This window comes from Mangifera indica, chromosome 3, assembly GCF_011075055.1.
Source record: "Mangifera indica cultivar Alphonso chromosome 3, CATAS_Mindica_2.1, whole genome shotgun sequence".
Classification (NCBI taxonomy): Eukaryota; Viridiplantae; Streptophyta; class Magnoliopsida; order Sapindales; family Anacardiaceae; genus Mangifera; species Mangifera indica.
In genome coordinates, this window is record NC_058139.1 from 15,026,425 (window position 1) to 15,050,920 (window position 24,496).

At 32.0% G+C, this 24,496-nt stretch overlaps 2 protein-coding genes across 2 annotated transcripts; both read right to left on the reverse strand.

Moving 5' to 3' along the window:
• Positions 1–6,960: 6,960 nt before the first annotated feature.
• LOC123211886 (MACPF domain-containing protein At1g14780-like) lies at positions 6,961–13,317 on the reverse strand. The gene is made up of 7 exons (XM_044630845.1): positions 12,789–13,317; positions 11,631–11,869; positions 10,727–10,928; positions 10,574–10,651; positions 10,293–10,476; positions 9,672–9,838; positions 6,961–7,986 (listed from the first exon to the last, which is right to left on the reverse strand). The coding sequence occupies exons 1-7, from the start codon at positions 13,020–13,022 to the stop codon at positions 7,285–7,287; spliced, it is 1,806 nt and encodes a 601-aa protein (XP_044486780.1). The 5' UTR covers positions 13,023–13,317; the 3' UTR covers positions 6,961–7,284.
• Positions 13,318–17,155: 3,838 nt separating this feature from the next.
• Positions 17,156–17,530, reverse strand: LOC123211580 (uncharacterized mitochondrial protein AtMg00860-like). Its single transcript, XM_044630383.1, has one exon. The coding sequence runs from the start codon at positions 17,528–17,530 to the stop codon at positions 17,156–17,158; it is 375 nt and encodes a 124-aa protein (XP_044486318.1).
• Positions 17,531–24,496: the final 6,966 nt, after the last annotated feature.

The following is a 24,496-nucleotide window of genomic DNA, read 5'->3' on the forward strand; positions in this document are numbered from 1 at the left end:
TTTGACCCACTTTGGATTTTTTGTTTTGTTCTGTTTGTTTACTTTACATGTCAACGTGCATATTGGGGTAGCGTTTGGTTTCAAAGTATGTAGAAATTATTTTCAAGGTGAACAAATGTAAAGTTTGAGTATAATCCTATGTGTAGCTTTCTGCAGCTTTTGTGCACCTTTCGTGAACCTTCAATTTATTTTAGAGATTTTGTGCAGCTTTAGTTCATTTTGGAGACTTTTTACCACCTAAAAGTTTATATAATCCTTGTGTTAATTGCCATTTACAGGCAAAACACATTATGAAACTTGTGGAGTTCTCTTTTTAAAAATTTATTTTATCTTTTTACATACTTAAATATTAATCATAAGTGATGGCAAAATAATAAAAGGTGTTAAGACTTTCTTAAAAAGAATATTTAAAATTAAGATAATAAATTTTTCTTAAATTTGTTGAGATTCTAATCAACATTGTGTTTTTGACACAAAACAAACTTAATTGAGATTGTGATATCATTCACAAGAATGCTTAAAAGTTGATATCGTTCAATAGACAAAAGGATAAATAAGAATTTAATGAAATATTTGAAAAAAAAAATTGTTAAAAAAAAAACTTAAACTTGAATTTTATTAATAATTAGATAAATTGGTTGATTTGAATAACAAGATTCATATATTTATATAGGCTTATTTTTCCCTAACTAAACTGGGAAAACTAAACACATAAAACTATTTAAAATAAGCTTTTCTAAACAATAAATTCCTAAAACTATTTATTTCTTAAATTAAAATAAGACAATCACTAAAAAATAAAATAGAACTCTTAAACTTATTAGAAAAACTAATATTAATAAAAGACTTCATTAACTAAATTAGATTAGAAAACTTGTTTTAAACTAAATTGTACAAGGAAACTTGATTTAAACTTAACTCGACTCAAGTAGGAATTTTTATTCCACATGCATAAGACTTCCTACATGGCTCTACATTTTCTTGCACGTCAATATCATCATGTCATATCATCAAATAAGTTGTCATATCATGTGTTATGTCATACTGGATTGTTGCATCATGTGTCATATTGTCCTCTTGCATTTGACATGTTCCTTCCACATTTTTGATGCTTTCACCCTACCATGCTTTTGCAGTGGTCTTCTATTAATCATCTCTTCATTCTCTTTTTCCTTCCAACCTCCTTTTTATCTCGAATCTTCTTTTAACCTCTTTTCCTTTCATATTTTAGTTATATTTTCCTTTCACAAGTTAAATATCTTGGTCCTCTATCATTTTGCCCCCACTAAAAAAAGAGACTTGCCTCTAAGTTTTCATCATGTAACGTACCCTTTAAACATATAAAAATGATCAAACCAAGGTTTGAATATTAATATCATTCGAGGATGAAAATTTTATTTCAAAAAATGTATCCATCCCATCATATCCCTTTTAAGTTGATTGACAACTATTTGATTGTTTCGAAGATATCACATATTCACCTTAATTGAGATCATCTTCAATAACAATGTCTTTGATTTTAAAATTCCCTTGAAAAGAATGAAGAGGTTCTTGAATCGAAAGTGTTTCTCCAATCTCTTTAGCTTTTTTTTTTTCCATTAAATAAGTATATATATTAACAAAACAAAACCTAACCAGAGCCTTGAAAGGGAACAATGGACAACAACCTAAAGCTCTTGACCAAAATCGAGAGGCTTAAAAGGGTAGTAGCTAAAACACACTATATGACAAAACGCCTAAGGTATGTAGATACACGGAGAGACCAACCATCTCGTGAAAGTCTATCTAAGGAAATACAAATATAGAGTTCAAGAGGGGTAACACAAAATTAACAATAACACACAAACCACACAAAAGAAAGGAAAAGAAAGAGAACTAGCCCAAAACGCTTAATAAATCAAAGGCATGACTTATAGAGTTTGTGCAAAGACAATCCTATCACCTCCAAAAAAAAAAAAGATTCCAACCAGACATAAAAACAAGTTCCATTGGCAAGGAGAGACCTTGATCACCATACAAGTAGAAAGAACTTGGGATAGTCTTGAGTACTCAAGAATTTCTAGGGGAACACCAATGGAGGGAAAACCTTCTTGCAAACAAAGAAACTCCAACAAAAATAGAACAGAGCTTGGAAAATAGAAGCAAATTAACCAAAGTTTGGCTTAGTGAAATGAGATCCTTATCCACCATTCTGTTGAAAAATGCAATTCGAAAGCCCCTACTTTTTAACAATAATCCTGTCCACAGGTCTGGAAAGAAAATTAGAGTAACTGGAGGCTCTTTCCCACACCATATTCTTTATAACCCCCGAGATGGCATAAACATCTTTGCATTCCTTTGTAAAAACTCTCCTATTCCTTTCAAGCCATAAACAATAAATACAGGCAATAAGACTCCATTTGCCAAAGGTGTGTTTTAGATTATCTATTGTCCATAAAGTAGTGTGATCCTAGTTGTAATTGTCGCATGACATGACATGATGAACCATATTGCTCCAATATAACACTTCTCTCCAAATTCTCCTAGTGACAAGACAAGCAAAAAACAAATGGTCCAAGGTCTCATTGGGTCTATTACAAAAGCTACAGGAAGAATTAGTCATTATGCCAAAACTAGCCACCTTGTCTTTGGTATGCAGATTGAATCTATTTGGCTTCTTCATCATCTTTAAGTTGCTTTTCTTTCTTTGCCTTAACTTCTTTAGTTTCTTCACCTTGATCAGTAAAGGTAGCTCTCACCTCATCACCTTGTTTGATTGTGGAACTTTCTAGATTGAATAGAACATCTTGTTCTTTTGAAGTTTCCTCCACTTCTTTAACTTGTTTATCATTTCAAATTTTATGTCATTCTCCTTTAATGATATAGAAATCAAAACTCTCTCTTCTTGCTTTAGAGTGTGATCTTCAACCTTTTTAGGAACCACAATGATTCGCTTTTTCTTCCATATGAAATAATCAATATTGTCTTGGCCCTTATATGTAGCATCCACATCAAATTGCCATGGATGTCCAAGAAGAATGTGACAAACATCCATCTCAACAATATCACGTAAAATTTCATCTTTGTAGGTTTTGCCTAAAAGATAATGACAACCTAACTTGTTATGTTATTTTTACATTTAGACCATTTTGAATCCAACCTATACTATGTAGAACAAGATGAGGTTCAGTTTTTAGCTTCAAGTACTCCTCTAATATGTAAGATACACCGTTTTCACAACTACAATTATTAATAAAGAGCTTGCACACATTACCATTAACTGTGCACTTACTCTCAAAGGTTCTTTTGTGCTATAAGTTATTGAGGCGTCTAGGTTTGTATAAAAAACTCCTCTCCATATCTCCTATATGTTCAACCATTTTAAGACAAGACTCTGATACCACTTGACGTATAACAAATATAGTTGGGGTTATGATATCATTCACAATGATGATTAATGGTTGATATTGTTTAATGAACAAAGAGATAAACAAAAATTCAATATAATTTTTGCAAAAAAAATTCTTACAAAAAAAAACTCAAACTTGAATTTTATTGATAATTTGATTAATTGATTGATTTGAATGATAGAACTTATATCTTTATATAGACTAATTTTTCTCTAACTATACTAGGTAAACTAAACCCATAAAGGAAAATATTTTAATTAAAATTTCCTAAATAATAAATTTCTAAAACTGTTTTATTTTTTAAATTAAAATAGGACACTTATCAAAAAATAAAATAAGACTCTTAAACTTAGTAAAAAAACTAATATTAATAAAAGACTTCATTAACCAAATTAGACTAAGAAACTTGTTTTAAATCAAACTCCACAAAAAAACTTGATTTTTACCCAACTTTTCTCAAATAGGAATCCTTATTCGACATGCATAAGGTTTCCTACATGGCTCCACATTTTCATGCACGTCTATATTATCATGTCATATCGTCATATAAGTTGTCAGATCATGTACAATGTCATTCTTAACTGTCACATCATCCTCTAGCATTTGATATATTCGTTTCATATTTTTTATATTTTCTACCCTACCACTATCTTGTCATGGTTCTCTATTAATCTTCTCTTCATTTTTTTTTTTTTTTACCAACCTCCCTTTTACCTTGAATATTCTTTTAAACTTTTTTCCTTTCATATTTTGCTCATTTTCTTTTCACAAGTTGAATGCCTTGGTCCCCCATTATTATTTTTTTCTTATTATCAATTTTGCAAAAAAATAAGTGAAGAATGGGAACCAATGAACCTCAATAAATAAACTGTGAAGAGTGGAAGTTAAACATGTTTTCTGAAGTTAAGCCTACTTGGGCTACATTAGTACTATAATAGGCAATCTCTTAGGAAGTCCTTGTGTTTTCCCTTTTTTGTCTCATTTTTCACTTTTGTTTTTAGCTTCATAACTGTTTCTTCAATGTTTTGAGCCATTTCATGTTTTCATGCACTGAAATGGGCAAAGCTGGTGTCAATCAACAAAAAGGGGAAAAGTGAGAGTTGATGTGACAAAACTAGGAAAATCTTATTTTTCCTTCATGTTGTCTTGCTACTTTGTTCATTGACATCATGATTCAAATTCAAGTCATCTTGTGGTGAATGAGAGATAGAAAGGGGAAAGTGGAAACCAACATGGTAAATGTGAGACGTAAAGCAAGAAAATTGAAAAAACAGAACACCAATGCAATTAATGGGAGCATTTAAAAACCCAATAAGTGCAGTTAAATAAGTTGATTACGCAATATATGATAGGCTTGACTGTCGCATAACTAATGCATCGGATCCTATTAGAAGTCTGAAGTTAATCCAAAAGTAGTATTCAAGTACTAAAATGGGTGACCTCTTAAGAAGTCCTCACTTTGCTCCCCTATTTTTGTCTATTTATGTTTTGTTTTTTCCTGTTTTGTATCCTCCCAATTTTTTTTGGTGTTGTGTTAAAAAAATTTTAGCCATCTCTTGTTGGCATGCCCTAGAATTGGAAAATCTCATTTCAGTGTGGTAAAAAAGGAAAAGTGAGAGTTGATATGACAAAATTGATATCATATTAGTTTAATTTTTCCTTGGTATCGTTATATTACTTTGTCTACTAATGTCATCATTCAAAGATTGGAGTCATCGTAGGGTGAGTGACAGATAAAATGACAAAACAAGAATTGATCAAAAAATGCAAGACATGAAATAGGAAAACCGAAAAAATAAAAAAATTGGTGTTATAAAAAGAAAGTGTTCAAGAACCTAGGAAGTACACTGAATATTCCATTACAAACTACCTGGTGCTTGCAGTCATATTAGCCTATGGGTGAGTGAATTTGAGTATCTTGTGAAATTTTATAAAACTAGAATCAAAATCAGAATCAGAATCAAAACTGATCAGTTCTTAAAAATAGGAATCGAAATATGGAATCTGTAAGGTTGGTTCCTACCTAAAACTGACTCTATAGGTTTCGGGTTCTATCCAGAACCTATACTGTATCTTAGATTTTACTATTTAAAATATTAGAATTTTGTTTTTAAGTAAATATGTATATTAACAAAACAAGGGGCTACTCAAAAGAGAACTTGAAGACTGCCAAGGGACGTGGAAACTGTAAATATGTATATTAACAAAACAAGGGACCACAAAAAAAAAAAAGAAAGGGAAGATAATAGGCTTTTGAATATTATTTTTTATTAATTTTGCAAGAATTATATAGCATAATGACCTGAATTTTACTTGCCTAGAAGTCCTAATTGCTAAATATTATATTTCCTTATAAATCCTAATTCCATAATAATAAAAAAACTTTAGTGAGTTTCCTAACTATGACTAAATCATTGTTATTGAAATATTATTTTTCAGAAACAAGAAGGCAGGCTGCCAACAAGCACCATATACCAACAATAGCAACAGGATAAGCCAGAAAGCAGAATTGAAACAAAGTGCAGCTTATGACGCCTAGCAGAGAGATGCAGCAGAAGAAAATATTATAATTTTATCTCTTAAAAATTTAATGAATATTTATAGATTAAACAATCATATTAGAATTTCATATTTAGATCCCGGTTCCGGTTCCGGTTATTTACAAAGTGGAATTGGAACTGAAACTGAAGCCAACCGGTTTCACAAAATTAGAACCGGAACCTACCCATAGTAGGCCGGTTTCGAATAGGAGCTGGAACCAGAAACCGGATACCTGCAGTTTGGGTTTTGGTTCGATTATCCTATTTTGTATCTATATCCAAAATAGGATATAGATACATACAAGGATAATCCACATGTTGGCTTAATGGATACTTGAAAACAAAGAAATCTTACGTTTAAGGTATATTCACAGAGTCAAATAAGGTTGTTGATTCAAAGCTTGCCTACCGTACCACCTTGACTAATATTATTTAGTTTGGCGATGTGATAGTTCAAGTCCCAAAGACCCCTTTATTGATGCAGGAAGATTTTTAAAAGCCGATTCATTTTGTTAGAGAAATTTCGAAAAGAAATGGAGAGGTAGGGTCTTGTCACTTGGAACAGGCACACCAATATTGTTTGAATTCTGGTTGCAACGCCCTTTTGAAGAGACGTGACCATAAGGTTATGCTACTTCTTTTATAACCATTGATTAAGCTTATATACTGGTCCAATGCTAACAAAATGAAGTGGTATGAGTCAAAAGTTGTCACCCTCAAACTAGAGGGCACTTACAATATACGAATAAGTTTTTCTTTGTGTGGCCATTTTACATCTTGAACCTGTGAAAACAGTTTTCTTCCACCATTCTCTAATCCTTCTATTGCATAAAATTTTAATAATTTTCGGGCATCAAATCCAGTGTTATAATAAATATTCTTGGCAGGCAGGCTTGTAGAATTCAAGGGTTTTTGAGATTTACTTTCGTAAATACACAGTGCAGGCAAATAAAACAGTGCTTCATTCAATATACAATGTTTCAAAGGATTAAAATAAGCCAAAATTAAATATCAATTATGACAAATTAGGATAGTGAAAGAAAAGGCCTCAAAACTAGTAAAATCTTGTTTTCAAAATATACAATGCCTTCAATAGTTACATAGTGGTACCTCAAGAAGTCATCAAAATATTTCTTAAATGGATACCAGAACTACCTTTTATGGGGATGAAAACCTTGAATATTGTCGACACAGGAAGTTTTAACCAGGTGTACAGTCGGTTTTTCTTGCTTCCTTCTAGATTTCTAAACGCAACCTTCGATTACAAAGAAATAAAAGATATATAAACAAACAAGCAAACGAAATGGAATTAATAATCACAACCAATTCCGCTTGATATGTATAACGAAGTCAACTCAAGAGTAGTCTAACAATGCAAATTTCACATGCAAACCAATTTTACCACCCTCAGTCACCAGCTTGGCAGCCGTTACCAACCAATGTCCAGGAGAATCATGGGGACCACGCACAACTTCAGTTGTTTCCACATATTTAAGTACCTTTCCGGAGCAAACCCGAGTTGGTGGACCATCTGGAAAGACACCAGAGTTAAGTGCGGCTGGTGCTTGCTTTTGAGGACCAGTGATGCTCCGCTGAGTAAATGTGAAAGTTGTACTCAGATTCGTTAGGAAATTAGATTTTTGAGGATTTTTTGGGGCGGCAGCCCACTCTGTCTTTCGGATCATGCAATTGGGTATATAGGTAAAGAGAAGACGAAGGTGCAGCACTGTCTTCGGCCACTTTCCCTTACTTAAGAGCTGTGCACCTGTTACAATGAAAACACCGAAAGACTCCCCATGTAGCCAACTGGGATCGTGTTTAACAACTGATGTGCACACGTTTGAATATCTCTTCCATTTGACTGGTTCTAAAAATTGGTCACTAAACCTGTAGTCATCAGAACCACGCCATTGACATGGCCTGGGGTTGTTAGCCGATGATGAGGTCATGATATTTGGAAGGCTTGAGAGATGTTGTGCATGCAATGCCAGCCGGTCACATTTCTTTCCTTCTAAGTATAATCTTAGGCCTACAACTGGTTTTTGGTCACTTGACACCTGAAATGACATGGTATAGAAATTAAGGGTACAAAATCAGTAACTACAGTTCTATAATTCATAAACTCTTTCAGATGAACCACTAATTGAGTAGCAATTTCAACAAAGATAGATGACCTCAGATAAAACCAAGCAACACTTGTCACAGGTGACATTTAAAACCATTCCAGATCAACATGCCAACACAAAACATAGATATAATGTCTCTCTACCCATATATACTGTATATATCCTAATACATGTTTACATGCAGACTAACAATATCTATGCAAAATGAAATTAAAAATAAGTTTATCAACTGTTTTTACAAGGCTAAAACTAGGGCTGGATTCGAGCCGAACCGAGCCGAGCCGAGCCGAGCTCAGGCTCGGATCGGTTTATTTATGGCCGGCTCAAGTTCAGCTCAAGCTCGACTCGAGCCGAACTCGGCTTGGCTCGGTTCGTTTTTTATATCAAAATGACATCGTTTTGTATATATATGGATCAAAACGACGTCGTTTTGTATAAAAAATTTAAAAAAAAAATCTATCGAGCCAATCCGAGCCAGCTCGAGCCGAGCAGAGCCTGACTCGTTTCGGGCTTGAACTGAGCCGAGCCGAGCTTGAGCTCGAGCTCGAGCTGGCTCGGCTCGAGTCCAGTTTTAGCCTAAAACTTTATTGAATGACAAAGGTGTTGAGATGCACTCAGGATTGTCAAAAGTGCTTTGTGTCAGAAATTTGTAGAATGCAGCCTTTTGCTTCAAGTGTGAAACTTTGAGAAGATAAGGAAATAAGCCCAGGGTAAAAGCTATAAGTTAACAATATAACATGGGAGAAGGTTTAGAGAGGATGTCATTTGTACATGGAAATATGCCATGGGCGGTAAAATTAGACTCCAATGCAGCCAACACATAAACAAAATTACATGGCACTCCCTTTGATCCCTGAGTTGGGTCCAGCTTACGCTAAAACCAGCTGTAGTTATCAAAATGTAGAACTCACTGTCAAAATTATACATTTTATGTTTGATCAAATGTGACAGTGTTTACCAAGTTTTTAATAGGAATGTTACAAAAAGTTAAATGAACCTATTCAAGGTTAATAGAGAGAACAAAATTTAACACTAGAAATAGACTGTATAGGAAAGAGTACACCACCCCCACCCCTATCTCAATAAACGTTTGCAAAACTGTTTGTAATAATTAGCTTCTGTTAATGATTGAATTATCGGTATTATTGTATCCATATCAAGGGACTGAAAGGGGCAGCCTACCCCTTTATAGAGCAGAATACGAGGCCTTTGATCTAGACATGGAAGGGAAAAGAAACTGCTATTGATTTTATACATTCAGTCTTTAACAGTTTTCAAGATTAATTCTGATATAGGCTCATGTGGGAATAACCCAATTTATTTTAGGCAACATTTAGTCTTACCTTTTGGTTTGAATACACTACTGACTTAGTAATTGTCAGTATGGGTTTAAAATATAATTTTGACAGTGCTACTAAATAAAATGCAAGTTAATTTTATACATTACTCTTAAACTCAGGATTATTAAGATTGCCATTGAACTTCAAACACTTTTAGCTTAAAGAATCTCTAATTCCCAACAAGAAAATCAAGACTTCATTATCCAGACAGCAATCCACAGTTATGCAAAACTAAGCTAACAACTGAGTATTATGACTCTGTTCACTATCAAGTACCTGTGTAGAGCTGACTTGGATCTTAGGACCCATGAAACTAAATTGCAAATAAGGAAAAGAATCTTTTTTCCTTTGATGGCGAAGAGGCAGCTCACAGAACATAGGCGCCCATTGTCTGGGAACTTGAAACTCCAAGAAGTATTGTAGATCTTCTGGAGCAGGCTTGTCTAGGAACAGAAACAGTTAAAGAGAGAATTAGTACAATTAGAGGATGTAAGCCTCAAATAAACATATAAACAAATAATGATCACCTAGGAAAGAAAGACTACACCATAATAGGGACAGACAAATATGTCTACTTTCTGTTTTCCAATACATTAGATTTTGAATTAACTTAAATGTTATCTTTAAAAGACAGATAAAACCAGTGACAGATGAAATTTTTACTTCACATGTTGAAACCCTATAAACATATTGCAGTCTGTCTTTAACCTTAGTGTGTCCCTAAGACTGCATTTGTTTGTGAATTCATGTGTGGATCTGCACTCACAGAAACTAGTTAACATACAATTATAAACAATTTAAAATGTGCTACTTCAAAATGACAGAGGCTAAGCAATGGACAAAGGCCAATAAATGAATGATTGATTCCCAATTTTTTATTGGCATTGAAACACTTACATCGCATATACAAGTTAATTGCATGACTAAGATAGCCACTGCCGGGAATCCCAGTAAGAAGAGAAGTAATAGGTACAAACTTGAAGAGAATCCCTTCTGGTTTAGAGGGAACTGTTTGGAGCCAACTGGAGTGGCTGTGCAAGAATACATCCCCTCCTCTTTTAGAACAAATTATAGTGAGTCCCTGGTCCAAATAAAAAATAGAGGAGAATGGTAAAGATTCACATTCTGTAGCATAATTAATAGCAAATACTCGCACTCTCAATCAGTTCTTGACTTACATCTTTTCTTGATGTCTCTGTAATACTGGTCAACTGCATGGAGTTTGACTGTAGAATACGATTAAAGACCTCAGGAACCTAAAGAAATACTGACTTCATTAAGCATACACATGGGATATAAATAAAATTACTCTAAAAATGCAGCACAAATACCTTTTGCTTGCCTTCTCTTGAGCTCCTTAGTAGTAGAGAGGGGCTTTTCCCATCTGAAAATAAATAATCGCCAAGATCCTCTAAGTGTCCTCTGAGATCCGCAGGCAGAACAGGTGAAGAATGTTTCTGTCTAACACAAATTAAATCCAGGCCTCCAACAGCCATTCCTACTAAAATGTGTGTCCCATATGTCTGGATAAACCTAACTAATAATATTAATTAGCATCCATATACACATAAAGCCATTATAATATAAGATCAAAGACAGTAAATATTTAACAAAAGTACTAAAAATTCATAATATTATTTCTATTTTTTTTTCTTTTTTGCCAACTCCATAAGAGGACTGGATAATTCTTGAAACATTGTAATGTGTATAAAACTCTTCCTAAACTTCAGCTAAAGAAACTTTTACCATTTATTAGGAATGTAGATGTAAGATAAACATATGAATGATGTATCTTTTGATATGTAGTTCAGAATGGGTAACGAAACAATGATAGGCAGCATCATATAATCTTCAACAGCCAACTATTTAACAAAAATGTACAAAACAAATCATTACTTACTTGTTTGTCTATAATACATTTTCAAAAATCGACATACTGGAGTCCATATTGACATCCATGACATTAAACACAGTTAGAATTGCTTTTCATTTTCTCTATTAGGACAAAAAAACCACAATCAACAAATGTGTTTACACTAAAGAAATGAATAAATGCATATGCTGAAATTTGAAAGACAATGGACATAATTTAAACAAACATAATCCAAAGATGAGCACTAGAAAATTAATGCAGGTCATGTTCTTCATGTATTGTAACATTATTCTTTCAATGCGTTGTAATGAATCAGGAAGGTTTATAAACACCAGAAATTGGCTGAAGTCTTCAAAACCTACCTAGCCAACAATGCTGGATCCCAGTGAGGCGGAACTGACTTCTTTACCTGGTCTTGCAGTACCAGTGGAGATGTTGTTAAGTGTAAATAGTACAATGAGATAAAGTAACCATCGAAAGCAAGATATTTGGTGTCCACAGCATCATGGAACCAGTCCCCACTTAGATCAAATATAGAATTAAGATAGCCTGATGGAACTTTTCCTTGAACTGCAGATTTCTGATTAAGTAATTCAGACATCTGCGAGGAAAGAAAGACATGGAAGCATATTTGTAACAAAATTGACAACATGTAAGCCTTTATATATATATATATATATAAACCTTATAGAATGATGACGTATATATCCAAATCATATGTTCATACTCTATAGCCAGCTAACAATTTGCCTGCTATAATCCAAATATGCCCTCAGCTATACTAGCAAAATTGTAGATAGATAGATAGAAACTAGCACCACATGTTTTGAAAAGAGAACCTCTGATGTTACTGTAAGTGCAATAGTATCTAAGAATTAACAGGATTTATACCCGCTTAAAACCTTTTGAATGTTATAAACCATAGAGATAAGACTTAGCAATAAAGAAAGTCCGGCACCAATCAAGAATCCTCAAGCTATTTACTTATAGAAGAGCAAAAAGAATCTAGGTGAACACTTTTAATAATCATGCTATCAAAACAGCCAGCAAGGAGAACCTTTCTCAAGCAATAAAATTTAATTCCACAGAAGAACCATGCCTGAAGACCATTGAAACACGACCACATAAACTATCCCTTAGTGGACATATTGTCAAGAAACAAATACAATAAAAAAGGAACAATTACGGGAACAGCAGCTCCTGCTTTTGAACTAACATCACCACGAAATGCCACTTAATTTAGCTATCTGCAGGAAACATATACATTAAACAACTATAACGAACAATGATTCTTGATTTCAACCAAATGATCTTTTACACACATCTCAACGATCTTATTATCCATTAATAATCACACAGCTAAAACAAACTTTGCATATATCAGAGTTGTAGCTCTCATCCAACTTCTAACCACTGAAAAATTACTCCCAAGGATCACACTCTGAGCAATTTGCATAAAACAAACATCATAAGACGCACCAAAGAAATTGAATTAGAACTATACCAAAGAAAACATGTACCTGATTGAATTCAAGAACATCAGATTTAAATCGAATTCGATCCCCTTTATCGATACGAATATCTTCAGAAACTCCTTTGATAGTAACACAAGGAGGAATAACAATATCTCTCTTGTTGACCTCATCTATGACCACCAATCTTCCTCCAACTCCATTACTTCCCTTTGCAAATCTCACTCTAAAATCGCTAGTAAAGTCAAAACCTTTACCTAAAGCTCTAATAGCCTCCTCCATGATAACACAAAGAAGAATTAATTAATCAATCAAAGATGGAGAGACGTATTTTTATATACGAGTATAAATTTCTTGGTTTCAAACTTAAGAACTAAGCACGTCTACTTGGTTTGAACTAAGAAATTTAACGATTATGTTAAAAATGTTGGTGGAAGAAGTTGAAGTTGATAAGAAAAGAAAAGGTTAAGAGTTTTTGGACTGAAACAGTGACATGAATCGTGCAGCTTCCCGGAAGTAGACGAAGAAGGAGCAGACTGCTTTGAAGCTATTAGATTATTACATTTCCCCCCTTCAACTATCATAATTAATATGGTACCCCTAACCATTTCTAAATGTAGATATACCTGTACATAACAGGGATAGCAAAAAGAAGGAAATTTCAATCCCTATCTCTGTTCCTATTCTCACAGAGGATATTAATCCCCATCCTCAACTTGTTCTCGTTACAAAAGTTCTCTCCCTCTCCCCATGGAGAAAAATCCTTTTTCCCTATCCATTTGAAAAAATCATTTTCTTATATTTTCTAAATACAACATAAATATATTAAATAATAAAATTAAAATCAAATCACTATTTTAAATATCATAAATATCATATATTAATCAATTTAATATGTATAACAAAAACTTAAATAAATTTAAAAAATATAAATAATATAAAACTATAAAGATATGTTAATATTCTAAGTAAATATATTAATACAAAATGGTAGGGTGGAGTGGGGGTGGGGATGGGGGGCAACAGCATGGGGCAAGGAGAGGATATATGTATCTCAGTCCTCTGCCATCCTCAATTATAGAGATTTTCTTTATCTCCATTCTCGCCCTTTTTCCCATTTTTATCTTAAAAATTTTCTCCCCGTTATGGTCCAAAACCCTAATTTTAGGCCAAAATTACCATCTATAACACATAATCATCCTTAATATCTTGAAAGTTTTATTTTAAGAGTCGTGTTATATGCATAATTTTCGTACACAAATAACACTGTGTTATTATATGATTAGATATTTAAAATTAAAGAGTAAATAATACCCGATCACATAGAGATGCATTATTTTTTGTACACAAAGTTATATATAAAAATAATGCATATAATATTATTGTTATTTTAAAGAGTTAACCTTTTTTTCTTTCTAAGTAAGATTTAACCTAATTGATCTTAATAGATTATAAGGCAAACAAAATTAATTTGAATGTGCAAACCTACTAAGTCAAATATTATCTCGTAGCAATTAAATATAGAGTATTATTCTTGTATAATTTTTTTTAATTAAAGACACAATTTTCTGAAATTATGATTATTAACTTGTATTTTACACACGATGAAAAAAAAAATAGATGGGGAATTATTGACAGTAACTGATTACCTTAAGGGAATTTAGAACAGTAAAAAGTGTGGGGCACACGTGTTTTTGACTGGTCATTTCTGTAGCGCCAAAAAGTCAACCTTCGCCTGCCTCGTTTAAAGAATTAAGGCCACATCCCCGCTGATTAGTATCTCATTTTATATGGGCCAAAGGACTATTTCCCACCCAAGGTAGCTGCAAACTCAGTTTCCATCCTTTATCTTTGATAATATCAAATACCTATCTATGAGCAGTTAGAATTAACAGAACCCTAATCCTTAAAAAATTTATCTTTTTTTGCCTCTCTAAACTTTAAAAACTAAAATTTTTCTCAAAACCCAAGTTTTTAAAAACTATATTTCCCCCCAAGGGTTTCCAAACTTCAGATCTAATTTTTTTTATGATGATCGACCATCTCCAAGCACCTACTCCCCCTCTCCAATGACCCCTCCTTTCGGTCGTACACTTTTGATGTTGTATGATGTCGTCATCGAGATGAAGACGTTTCGTCTTCGTCGACGACGATTCCTAAGAGGGGAAGATGTCGCATGGTCGGAAAGAGGAGATGCCGGGGAGGAAGAAATGTCGCCTGGAGATCGTCAATCATTACCGAAAAATTCAATCCGAAAGTTTAGAAATCTTAGAAGGGAAAATATTGTTTTTGAAAACTTGGGTTGAGGGAAATTGTTAGTTGTTAGGATTTGGGGGTAAAAAAGAAATTACATTTAAGTTTATTTTTACTATTACATATAAAATAACGATTTTGCCCTTGAATCTTTTTTTTTAACAACCTATGAATAGGTAAATGGGGTTTTCAAAATTAAAAGATGGGAATTTACAGAAAAAATATATCTTGGGTGGGAAATAGTCCTTTCGCCTTTTATATGGGTCGGAAGACTCTATCCCACGTAAGGTATTGTATAATTTTAAACTCAAATATATTAATTTTTAAAAATTTAAAATTTTATCTATAAATTAATTTTTATTAAAAATTTTAGTTATAATTAAAAATAAAATTATTATTTTAGTAATACTATTAAAACAAACTAAAATTTTATTTTATTTCATTTCTTGCCTTAGTTTTAGAAACTACCCTTAATCTCATATATTTTAATTTTAAAAAACGACCTTCTCCTCGCCTCCTCTCCCCATCTCTAGGGTTTCATACTTTCTCAAGTTTTTTTTTTTTTTTTTTTTTTTGCAGCCATTTTTCAAAACCTTTTGAAACTTTTATTTTAACCACAAAATCCTATCCCTCTGTTGGCCCTTTTCCAGTGACCTCCTTTCTCGTCTCTGGCCACCTTTCTACTAAAAATCAAGTTGTCGTTAGCTCAACATCCTTTTGCTGTGAGATGGCAACGTGATTCTTCTCTGTTAGGCGTGATTTCTTTTCAACCACCTCTCTATGATTTCTTTGTCAAATGTGATTTTTCAACATTGTTGACAGACAGAGGAAGAAAGCAACGACTCGGTGTCTCTTGGAGTGGAGATCTTTCTTTTGGACGTCAAAGTTATCCAAATAATTCATCTAGATGTCAACACGTCCAAATGATTCATCCAATCTAGATGGTTTAGACAATAAGTTTCCCGGTCGAAAGATGTGGGTTCTTGTTTGATAGGTGAAGAGATGACGACAATGATGGTTTAGCATGGCAAAAGGGAGGTCGTTGGTGACTAGAGAGTGAAGAAAAAAAACTTATGTTTAGGGGTGAAAATATAATTTTTCAAAACTGAAAACTTTTTCAGGGATGAATTTGTTAGTTTTTAAAACTTAAAGAAAAATGTAATAAATTATATATATTTTTAATAATATTATTAAAATAATGATTTTACCCATAATTTAACTGAAAATTTTAACAGAAATTAACTATAGATCGGATTTTGAGTTTTAAAAGTTAGCGAATATGAATTTAGAATTACGAGTGAGAATAAGTCTTTTGACCTTTTATAATTTAATTATGTTAGGTATGATATATCTTTTAATTTGACCTTAAAAAAATATATTTATATTCAAATTAATTCACTTAAGTAATTTAATGTAATAATATATAATCAAATAATAAAAAAATAATAATTATATTATCCAATTATCTACAAGGTATTCCAACTATATAATTTTGTAAGATTTATTAATAAAATTATGGTAGGTACTTAATTAAGTATTTAAATAATATGTTAGCATATTATTGTATAATTTTTAATTAAGAATAAAGTAATAATAAATTACATAATGATATATTATTTGACTACTCAGAATTTGATATTATATGCAACACTTATTTGTATATATAGTTTATTTTATTTTTTTTATTAAACAGACTCAACTTTCAAATTTTTCTATTCGAAAAATTAATATTTTACTTTTTTAATTAAAAATATTAAATTAATCATTTAACTTAAATAAAACAAATTTAAGATTCCTAATTATGTATTTGATACCTTTCACTAAAAATATTAAAAGTTTGATTTTTTTTAATAAAATAATCTAAAAGTTTGATTTTTACATATTACCCCATACAGATAGTGTTTCCAAATCTTAAGAGCAAACACTATTATGATCAATTCTAGATCATATATGGAGTATTTGGTCTAGAAATCTTTTAACTATTTTGAGGCATATGTTATTACCTTGTCTCACTGCATTAATACTGCCCTCAAACCACTATGAGAAATATCCATGCACCAATCATACTCAACCTTATCCTTAGGTGAGACCAACACCAGAGCAATAGTTAACCTCTTCTTTAACTCTTGGAAGCTCTCATCACATAAATTTGACCATTGGAATTAAGTTTCCTTCTTCATAAGAGTTGTGAGAAGTCTTGTTGCCCTACCAAACCCCTTCACAAATCTCTTATAGTATCTCACTAATCCCATAAAGCTCTGAACCTCCTTGACAATCTTAGACCTCTGCCAATCTAACACTGCCTTAATCATGCTCAGATTTACTGATATACCTTCATCCAACACTACATGCCCTAAAAATACAACTTGATCAAGCCAAAATTCACACTTTGAAAAATTTGCATATAATTGCTTCTCCCTCAACCTTTGCAAGGTAAATCTTAGGTGCTCATCATGCTTTTCAAAAGCCTTAGAGTATACCTGTATATCATCAACAAACACCACAATGAATTTGTCCATACAGTCTTGGAGCATCATGTTTATTAGATTTATAAATACTATAAGGGCATTCTTTAGTTTGAATGACAAAACCATTAACTCAAAATGTCAATACCTCATAAGGAAGGTTATCTTAGGTATATCCTACTCAACTATCCTTAATGGTAACATGTCCTTATATCAATCTTTGAAAACACCGTAACCCTTCTCAACTAATCAAACAAGTCAACTACTCTAGGTAAGGATACTTGTTCTAACTATCACCTTGCTTAGCTTTTTATAATTTATACACATTCTGAGGGATCGATCTTTCTTTGACAAACAAAATAGGAGCTCCATAGGGAGAATGACTTGGTTCGATAAACTCATTCTTAAGAAACTTTTGGGGTTGTTTCTTTAGATCTTATAATTCGGTTGGGACCATTTTTTATGGTACCTTTGATATTGGTGATGTGTTTGGTACCAATTTTATATTGAACTCAATCTCTTATTTAAGTGCTAGTCTTGATAACTCCTTCGAGAAAACATATGAAAACTTTTGAATAATTGGCATTTTATCAATACTTGAGATGTCTCTACCTTACTCACCATGTGAGCTAGAAAAACTTGTGCTCTCATTACTTAGCATCTTTCTCGCCTTAATGGTGTTGATCATTATACTTATTATGCACCCTCAGCAAAGTCAAACTCGTTTCCATCTTCAAGATTGAATCTAACCTTCTTACGTTAGCAACCAATCTCAACTCCATCTTCTTAATAAATCTATCCCTAGAATCATATCGAAGTTTGACATGTCAAAGACTATGAAATCAACCAATAATTGCTTGCCTTTGATCTCAATTGTCTGTCTTAGGAGCATCTCATTACTAATCACTAACCCATCATCTATGTAACACCCATATGTATGTCTAAGGTCATTTTCATCATTTGCCTTTTAATTGTGTTTGATTATGCTTATTTAATTGTGTGTATGTGATTTTGATGGTACATGGTCATGTGGAAAGTCCACCACCTGTATGTGTGTTACAAGGTCAAAATGGTCTTTTCACTAAGTGCTTGAAAAATGACTAAGTTAAGGAGACACACACACCTATGTATGTTGTGGTGCATGCCTATGTGTGGTCAACTCTTTAAATTTTGGAAAAGGATTAGTTTTATGGTGATGTCGGAAACTAACATTATTGGTTAACAACATACATGCTCATGTATATGGATTACACGATTGTGTGTTGCAATTTCTAATTAAAAATAAAAAGATTTAGTGTGTTCGGTTTAATTATTTTCATCATATTCAGGGAAAATCAAAGGGTTTGAGAGAGAGCTAGGATACTTTGGAGCTAAGGACTTGTTAGAGGATTCATCAAAGCCATTTGAAGATTTAGTGAATGTCGAAAGATAGGTAAGTACAGTGTTCCCTCTTTATTAAGTAATTTTCATGGATTGTTTTGATTTGATGATTTATGTGGTTATGCATTAATGATGTTATATTTGTTGAGTTTGTTAACTTTAAGTGAAAGAATATGTTTGTACATGAGTTTGTTAATGTGATGAATTTATAAATATGCATGTTAGAATACTATTGTTGTTTAATAGAGGATTGAGTTCTTTATGATGCATGATTTTTCTTAGAATGCAAATATTAGCAATATTTTGTTAGTATATTTGTATGCTGCTTTTGATGTGAATTGGTTATAGTTGGTGTAAAACCCACATGTATGTTTCAAAGACACAATGGTCATTTCATATGTTCATGTGTTGCTAACTAAGTTTAAAGTTAAAGTATGAGTTTTGGCTAACACTGTCGTGTATGAGAAGGCCACGCCTACATGTCATTTCCATGTTAGAGGGATAAGGTGATTTCCACGTGAAATTTAAATTAATTGATAAATAACCGTATATGCTAGATACATGCCTATGTATGATATTACGTGTCTTCATATTTTATAAGACATGTTTGCTACATTTTTGGGATATTATTTGAAGAATGAGATGAAGAAAAAAAATGCAAAAAACAACATGCATGTACAAAACAATAAGAATCAAAGCATGGTAAATGAAAATGAGAAACGTTTAAGACTTTATATTTACTCCTTTGCTTTCTATATTAGTATAGGATGACGGAAATAGTTTTCCAAGTGCAAGACCTCTAAAAAAAGTCCACCACCAAGCTTAAAAACTACCAAGGCCAAGAATATAAAGAGAAATGAGAGGATTTGTGTTTTATTGAGAGAGTTATTTTAGTTCAAATGAACTAACCATGCTTAAAATGTGCTAACTTCAATTTCTTATAATGATGGCTAGTTTATAATTTTAAAATTCTCTTTTTGCCCACGAAATTAATAATTTAAAGTATGACCAAGCTAGTATATCAACCATATACTTTAGCCATCCAAATTCTATCTTACTAACACCTTAACTTTTAAAGTGTTATCTTTTCACCCATATAACATTTTATATGATTTTTATTTTTCTTTAGAATGTGCTAGCCAACCCTAGATAATTATTCCTTATTCTTAAAAGCTTGGTTTATTGGCGGGTTCACTATAGCGTAGTCATGAATCTCCTTTTAGATTATTCGAAGTGCATCCGAAAACTTAATAACTAACATTTAACAGTATGTCATAACCTTTAAACCATGATGAATAAATGCTCCATAGAACCTAATATTCTTAATCGTACTTTTCATATAGGTGATATCCTTCTGTTTTCCAATTCAAATCAATTTCAAACTTATGAATCATCAAAGCCCTAATTTTGATTCTATAAGAATTGTCGATTGATATATTTGGAAAATGTCATTATGAACATCCTTCATATGACTTACTTTAAACATTTAACAGTATATCATAACCTTTAAACCATGATGAATAAATGCTCCATAGAACCTAATATTCTTAATCGTACTTTTCATATAGGTGATATCCTTCTGTTTTCCAATTCAAATCAATTTCAAACTTATGAATCATCAAAGCCCTAATTTTGATTCTATAAGAATTGTCGATTGATATATTTGGAAAATGTCATTATGAACATCCTTCATATGACTTACTTTATACTATAGCTAGAGATTTTCATTTCCAATATTTATAGATGTTCACTTCAAAACTCAAGTCTGACTCAAATATGTAGATATTTAGATCTAATACTTTTCAATTCAATAAATCCCATTTCGATTATCATTTGTTTTCGCATATGCATAACACGACCAATATGGCTTTTCATATGAAATATGGTTAGCCTCGTATTTATATAACATATGAATCACGCGTATTCACATCAGATCCGACCTTGACTTCTCAGGTCAAAAGATTATTTTGTACACTAGTAAAAATCATAAGATAAGTCATTGACTACAATTTAATGACCATGTGACTTATCGTTATTAGTCACGTTTGAAAAATGATTCTCTAATTGTTAATCCATACTAATGCCCTAATAATGTTACCATTATTGTCACTTGCACTAATGTCATCTCATGACAGTCAATAGAGGCATTCAATATATCTACTATGTGATATTATTATCTAACTTATATCATGTCCATAGGGAATAATTCGATTATTCAATTTATATGTTAAGTGAGTCATTCGGATAGTTCACATACATACTTTATAGAAATAAAGGAAACAATTTATGCATACGAACAAAAGAACTATTTCTTTTATTAATAAATTAATACAAGTGCATATACAAGATAAAATGCCCTAAAATTGATAACACAAATGGTTCTTAGGGCATACACTAACAAAACTCCCTCTTGCATTAGAGTCATCTATTGTTATATCACATATACATCTTTTCAAGATGATGATACAACTTTTTTAGTATTATCACCTTAGTTAGTTGGTCAACAACATTCTCTATTGACGGTGTCTTCTATGTTATTATCTCTCTAGTTCCAACGAATTCTCTCAAATTATGATATTTTCACTAAATATGTTTGGACTTTTGGTGCACTCTTGGTTTTTTTGCCTATGCAATGACACTAGTATTGTGATAAAACATGGTTATTAGATAAACCATATTTGAAACCACACCAAGTTTGGCTATGAACTTGTGCATCCATACAACCTCTTTTGCTACTTCTAAAGTAGCAATATATTCAGCTTTTGTAGTGGAGTCAACTGTGGTTAATTATTTGGAACTCTTCCAACTAACCATACCCTATTATATATAAAAATGAACTCTGATGTAGATTTTCTATCGTCAATGTCTAATTGGAAATCAGAGTTCAAGTATCCTTGAATGTTTAAGTTTGAACATCCATAACTCATAACAAGATCTTTAAATCTTTTTAAGTACATTTATTTTACAGTTGACAAATGTTTTTCTCCTAGATTAGTTTTGATAAATGCTCGTAACACTTACAGTGAATGTTATATCTTGTATTGTACATAGCATTGCATACATGAGTTCGTCCATAGCCAAAACATAAGGCACAATATGCATTTGTTGTCACTCTTCATTAGTTTTTAGACCCATATCTTTAGAAAGATAAAGACCATGAGTGAAGGGTAACATTCCTCTTTCTGAGTTTTCTATGTTAAACATTTTCAACAACTTTTCTTTATACAATTTATGGGATAATCCAATTATTCTTTTTGTTTATCTCTACAGATACGAATTCCAAGAATATAGGTCACATCTCTTATGTCTGTCATTGAAAAGGTTTTACATAACCAAATTTTAACCTCATTCATCATGCTAATATCATTACCCATCAGAACGATGTAATCTGTATATAATATGAGAAATGTAATAACATGATCCTTAACTCATTTGTAGACATAAGGTTTCATTCAAATTCTTTGTGAAACCAAACGAGTTAATTATTTTGTTGAATCAAATGTTCTAACTTCTTGAAGATTACTTTAATCCATAAATAAATTATACAACTTAGATACCTTATGTCTTTCAACAACAAATACAAAACCTTTTTTAGCATATTCCCCTTTACTCTTAAATGGAAATGGTTATCTTTCCTTAGAGACATGATTCACATGTAAGGTTTAGAACCCAATGAACTTATAAACCTATTTTCTCCAAGCTAAATCAATGTTTTTTCTCCGATGTGACCTTATCTATGATGCCATAAAACCTTGGGGTTTGTTTCTTTTTGAATTCTTTTATTAGTAACAGAATTTATTATATGATAATCATTTAGTTTCAATACATAATAACCATATATATTTGCATCTTTAACCACTAAAGCATTTTTAAAAAAAAAATATCAAACATTCATTTTCATTAAACTAGATATTATAACCAACTTTACATAATGTATAAACAAAAATGATGTTTCTAGTCTTTGACGGTAGTCTGATGTGGAAAGTCTCCACGACCTTAACTATAACTTTTGCCCTATTCATTATCTTCAAAATGATCTCACCCTTTAACAAAACAAAAATATTTTGGAGTGCTTATATAGAAATACATATATGAGATGTAGCTATTGAATCTATAATTAAGGAATAATTATCTAATCCAAACTTAATTTGAATTCAATAACTTTATAGTGGATTATACCTGTTTTGTTCTTTTTAAGGTTGTTTAGGTACAAAGGGCAGTTCCTCTTCTAATGTCCATCTTGTTGACAATGAAAACACTTTAGCCTTTACCTTTTCTGCCTTGGTGGCACCTTTCTTATAATTCCCTTTCTTAGGTCTAACATTTGTACCCTTTTTCTATTTCTTTTTGGGCCTTTTGTTTACCCTATTAGTAGAAGCCATATAGACAACCATATGTCCTTTATTTTTTTCCCTTACTTGTAGAATTCTTGAAGTTAATAAAGTAACTTGAGAAGTGTTTTTCTATTTAGTTTAGATTGTAATTAGTTATAAACGATTTATAACTCAGTGGGAAGGACTGCAGAATCAAATTAACTTTGACATAGTTTCATAAAAAGTCATACATTCCTAAAACCTTGACCAGGATACCCATTTTAAAACATATTTAACATGAGCATGTAAAGTATCCATAAGATGTTTTAGGGTTTATATTTGCATTGGTGGTTCATCCAAATCTTCATGTGGAAAAAAACAAATATTATCCAACCTTTGTGAGGTGGCACCTTGGTATCTATGCAGAGCAAGAACACATGAGACTATCTAGGAAAAAGGCTGGTACGCTTCTATGTTGGATGATAACATTCACAAGAGAGAGAAAATTCTGAGAAACCAACGGTTAGAGTTTCCTTAATCTGTATATGCATTATATGTTAAATTAATTCTGATGCGAATAAAACACACATATAAATATGAGTGCACAGGAGTCCTAATTTAATTAGGATTCCAACTTTACATATGCTAAAGTCATATGTATGGGTGGTACACAAGTGTGCCTCCTATGCATTTCCTCTAAACATTCATGACTTGGACATTAAGTGTCTAACCGTGCCATACCATGCATGGCGAGCATCAACACCACTAAGTACACGTTGTTATGTACTTCAGTCAAAGCATGGTTTAACTAAATCTTTCAACCCAGCAAGCAAACCCGATTCATTCGTGTCTTTCTCTTTTTCCCTAAACATTAGGATTGTCATTAAATAATCCTTACCTCTAGGTTTGTATCAACTTTTATATTCGTGTAACCTATAAACTCTCTATCTAATCAGTAGTATTTGAATTCAGATTAAATTTAGACACAGACTAAGATTGGCTTTTAGCAAAGTGTCATTACCACTTAGACGATAGAGTATTAGTAGACATCTCTTAAGCTTTTATAATATTACAGTTATGTTCAGTTCAATTATTTTGTCAACCAATTTCTCTCGAGATGAGACATAGAAATGTATTTATCCTAGTAGCTCTTTGGTATGAACTGATACACATTAATGACTAATATGAATTAAACTATAACCTCATCCTACTGTGGCTATAGATTTAAGCATTCATGAATATTATTTAATATTCTTATGTAAGATATCTTTTCTTATGCTCAAGAGTGATGAGAACTTTATTGATTAACCATAGTCTCTATGTATCTCATGATTTAGTCATACAC

Excerpts from the sequence above, each read along its gene's own strand:
- LOC123211886 (XM_044630845.1), bottom strand. The coding sequence starts at position 13,022 with ATGGAGGAGGCTATTAGAGCTTTAGGTAAAGGTTTTGACTTTACTAGC. Across the intron at positions 11,870-12,788 it reads ATGTTCTTGAATTCAATCAG|ATGTCTGAATTACTTAATCA; the intron begins GTACATGTTTTC and ends CTTTCCTCGCAG. Across the intron at positions 10,929-11,630 it reads GATCCAGCATTGTTGGCTAG|GTTTATCCAGACATATGGGA; the intron begins GTAGGTTTTGAA and ends ATTATTAGTTAG.
- LOC123211580 (XM_044630383.1), bottom strand. The coding sequence starts at position 17,530 with ATGATGCTCCAAGACTGTATGGACAAATTCATTGTGGTGTTTGTTGAT.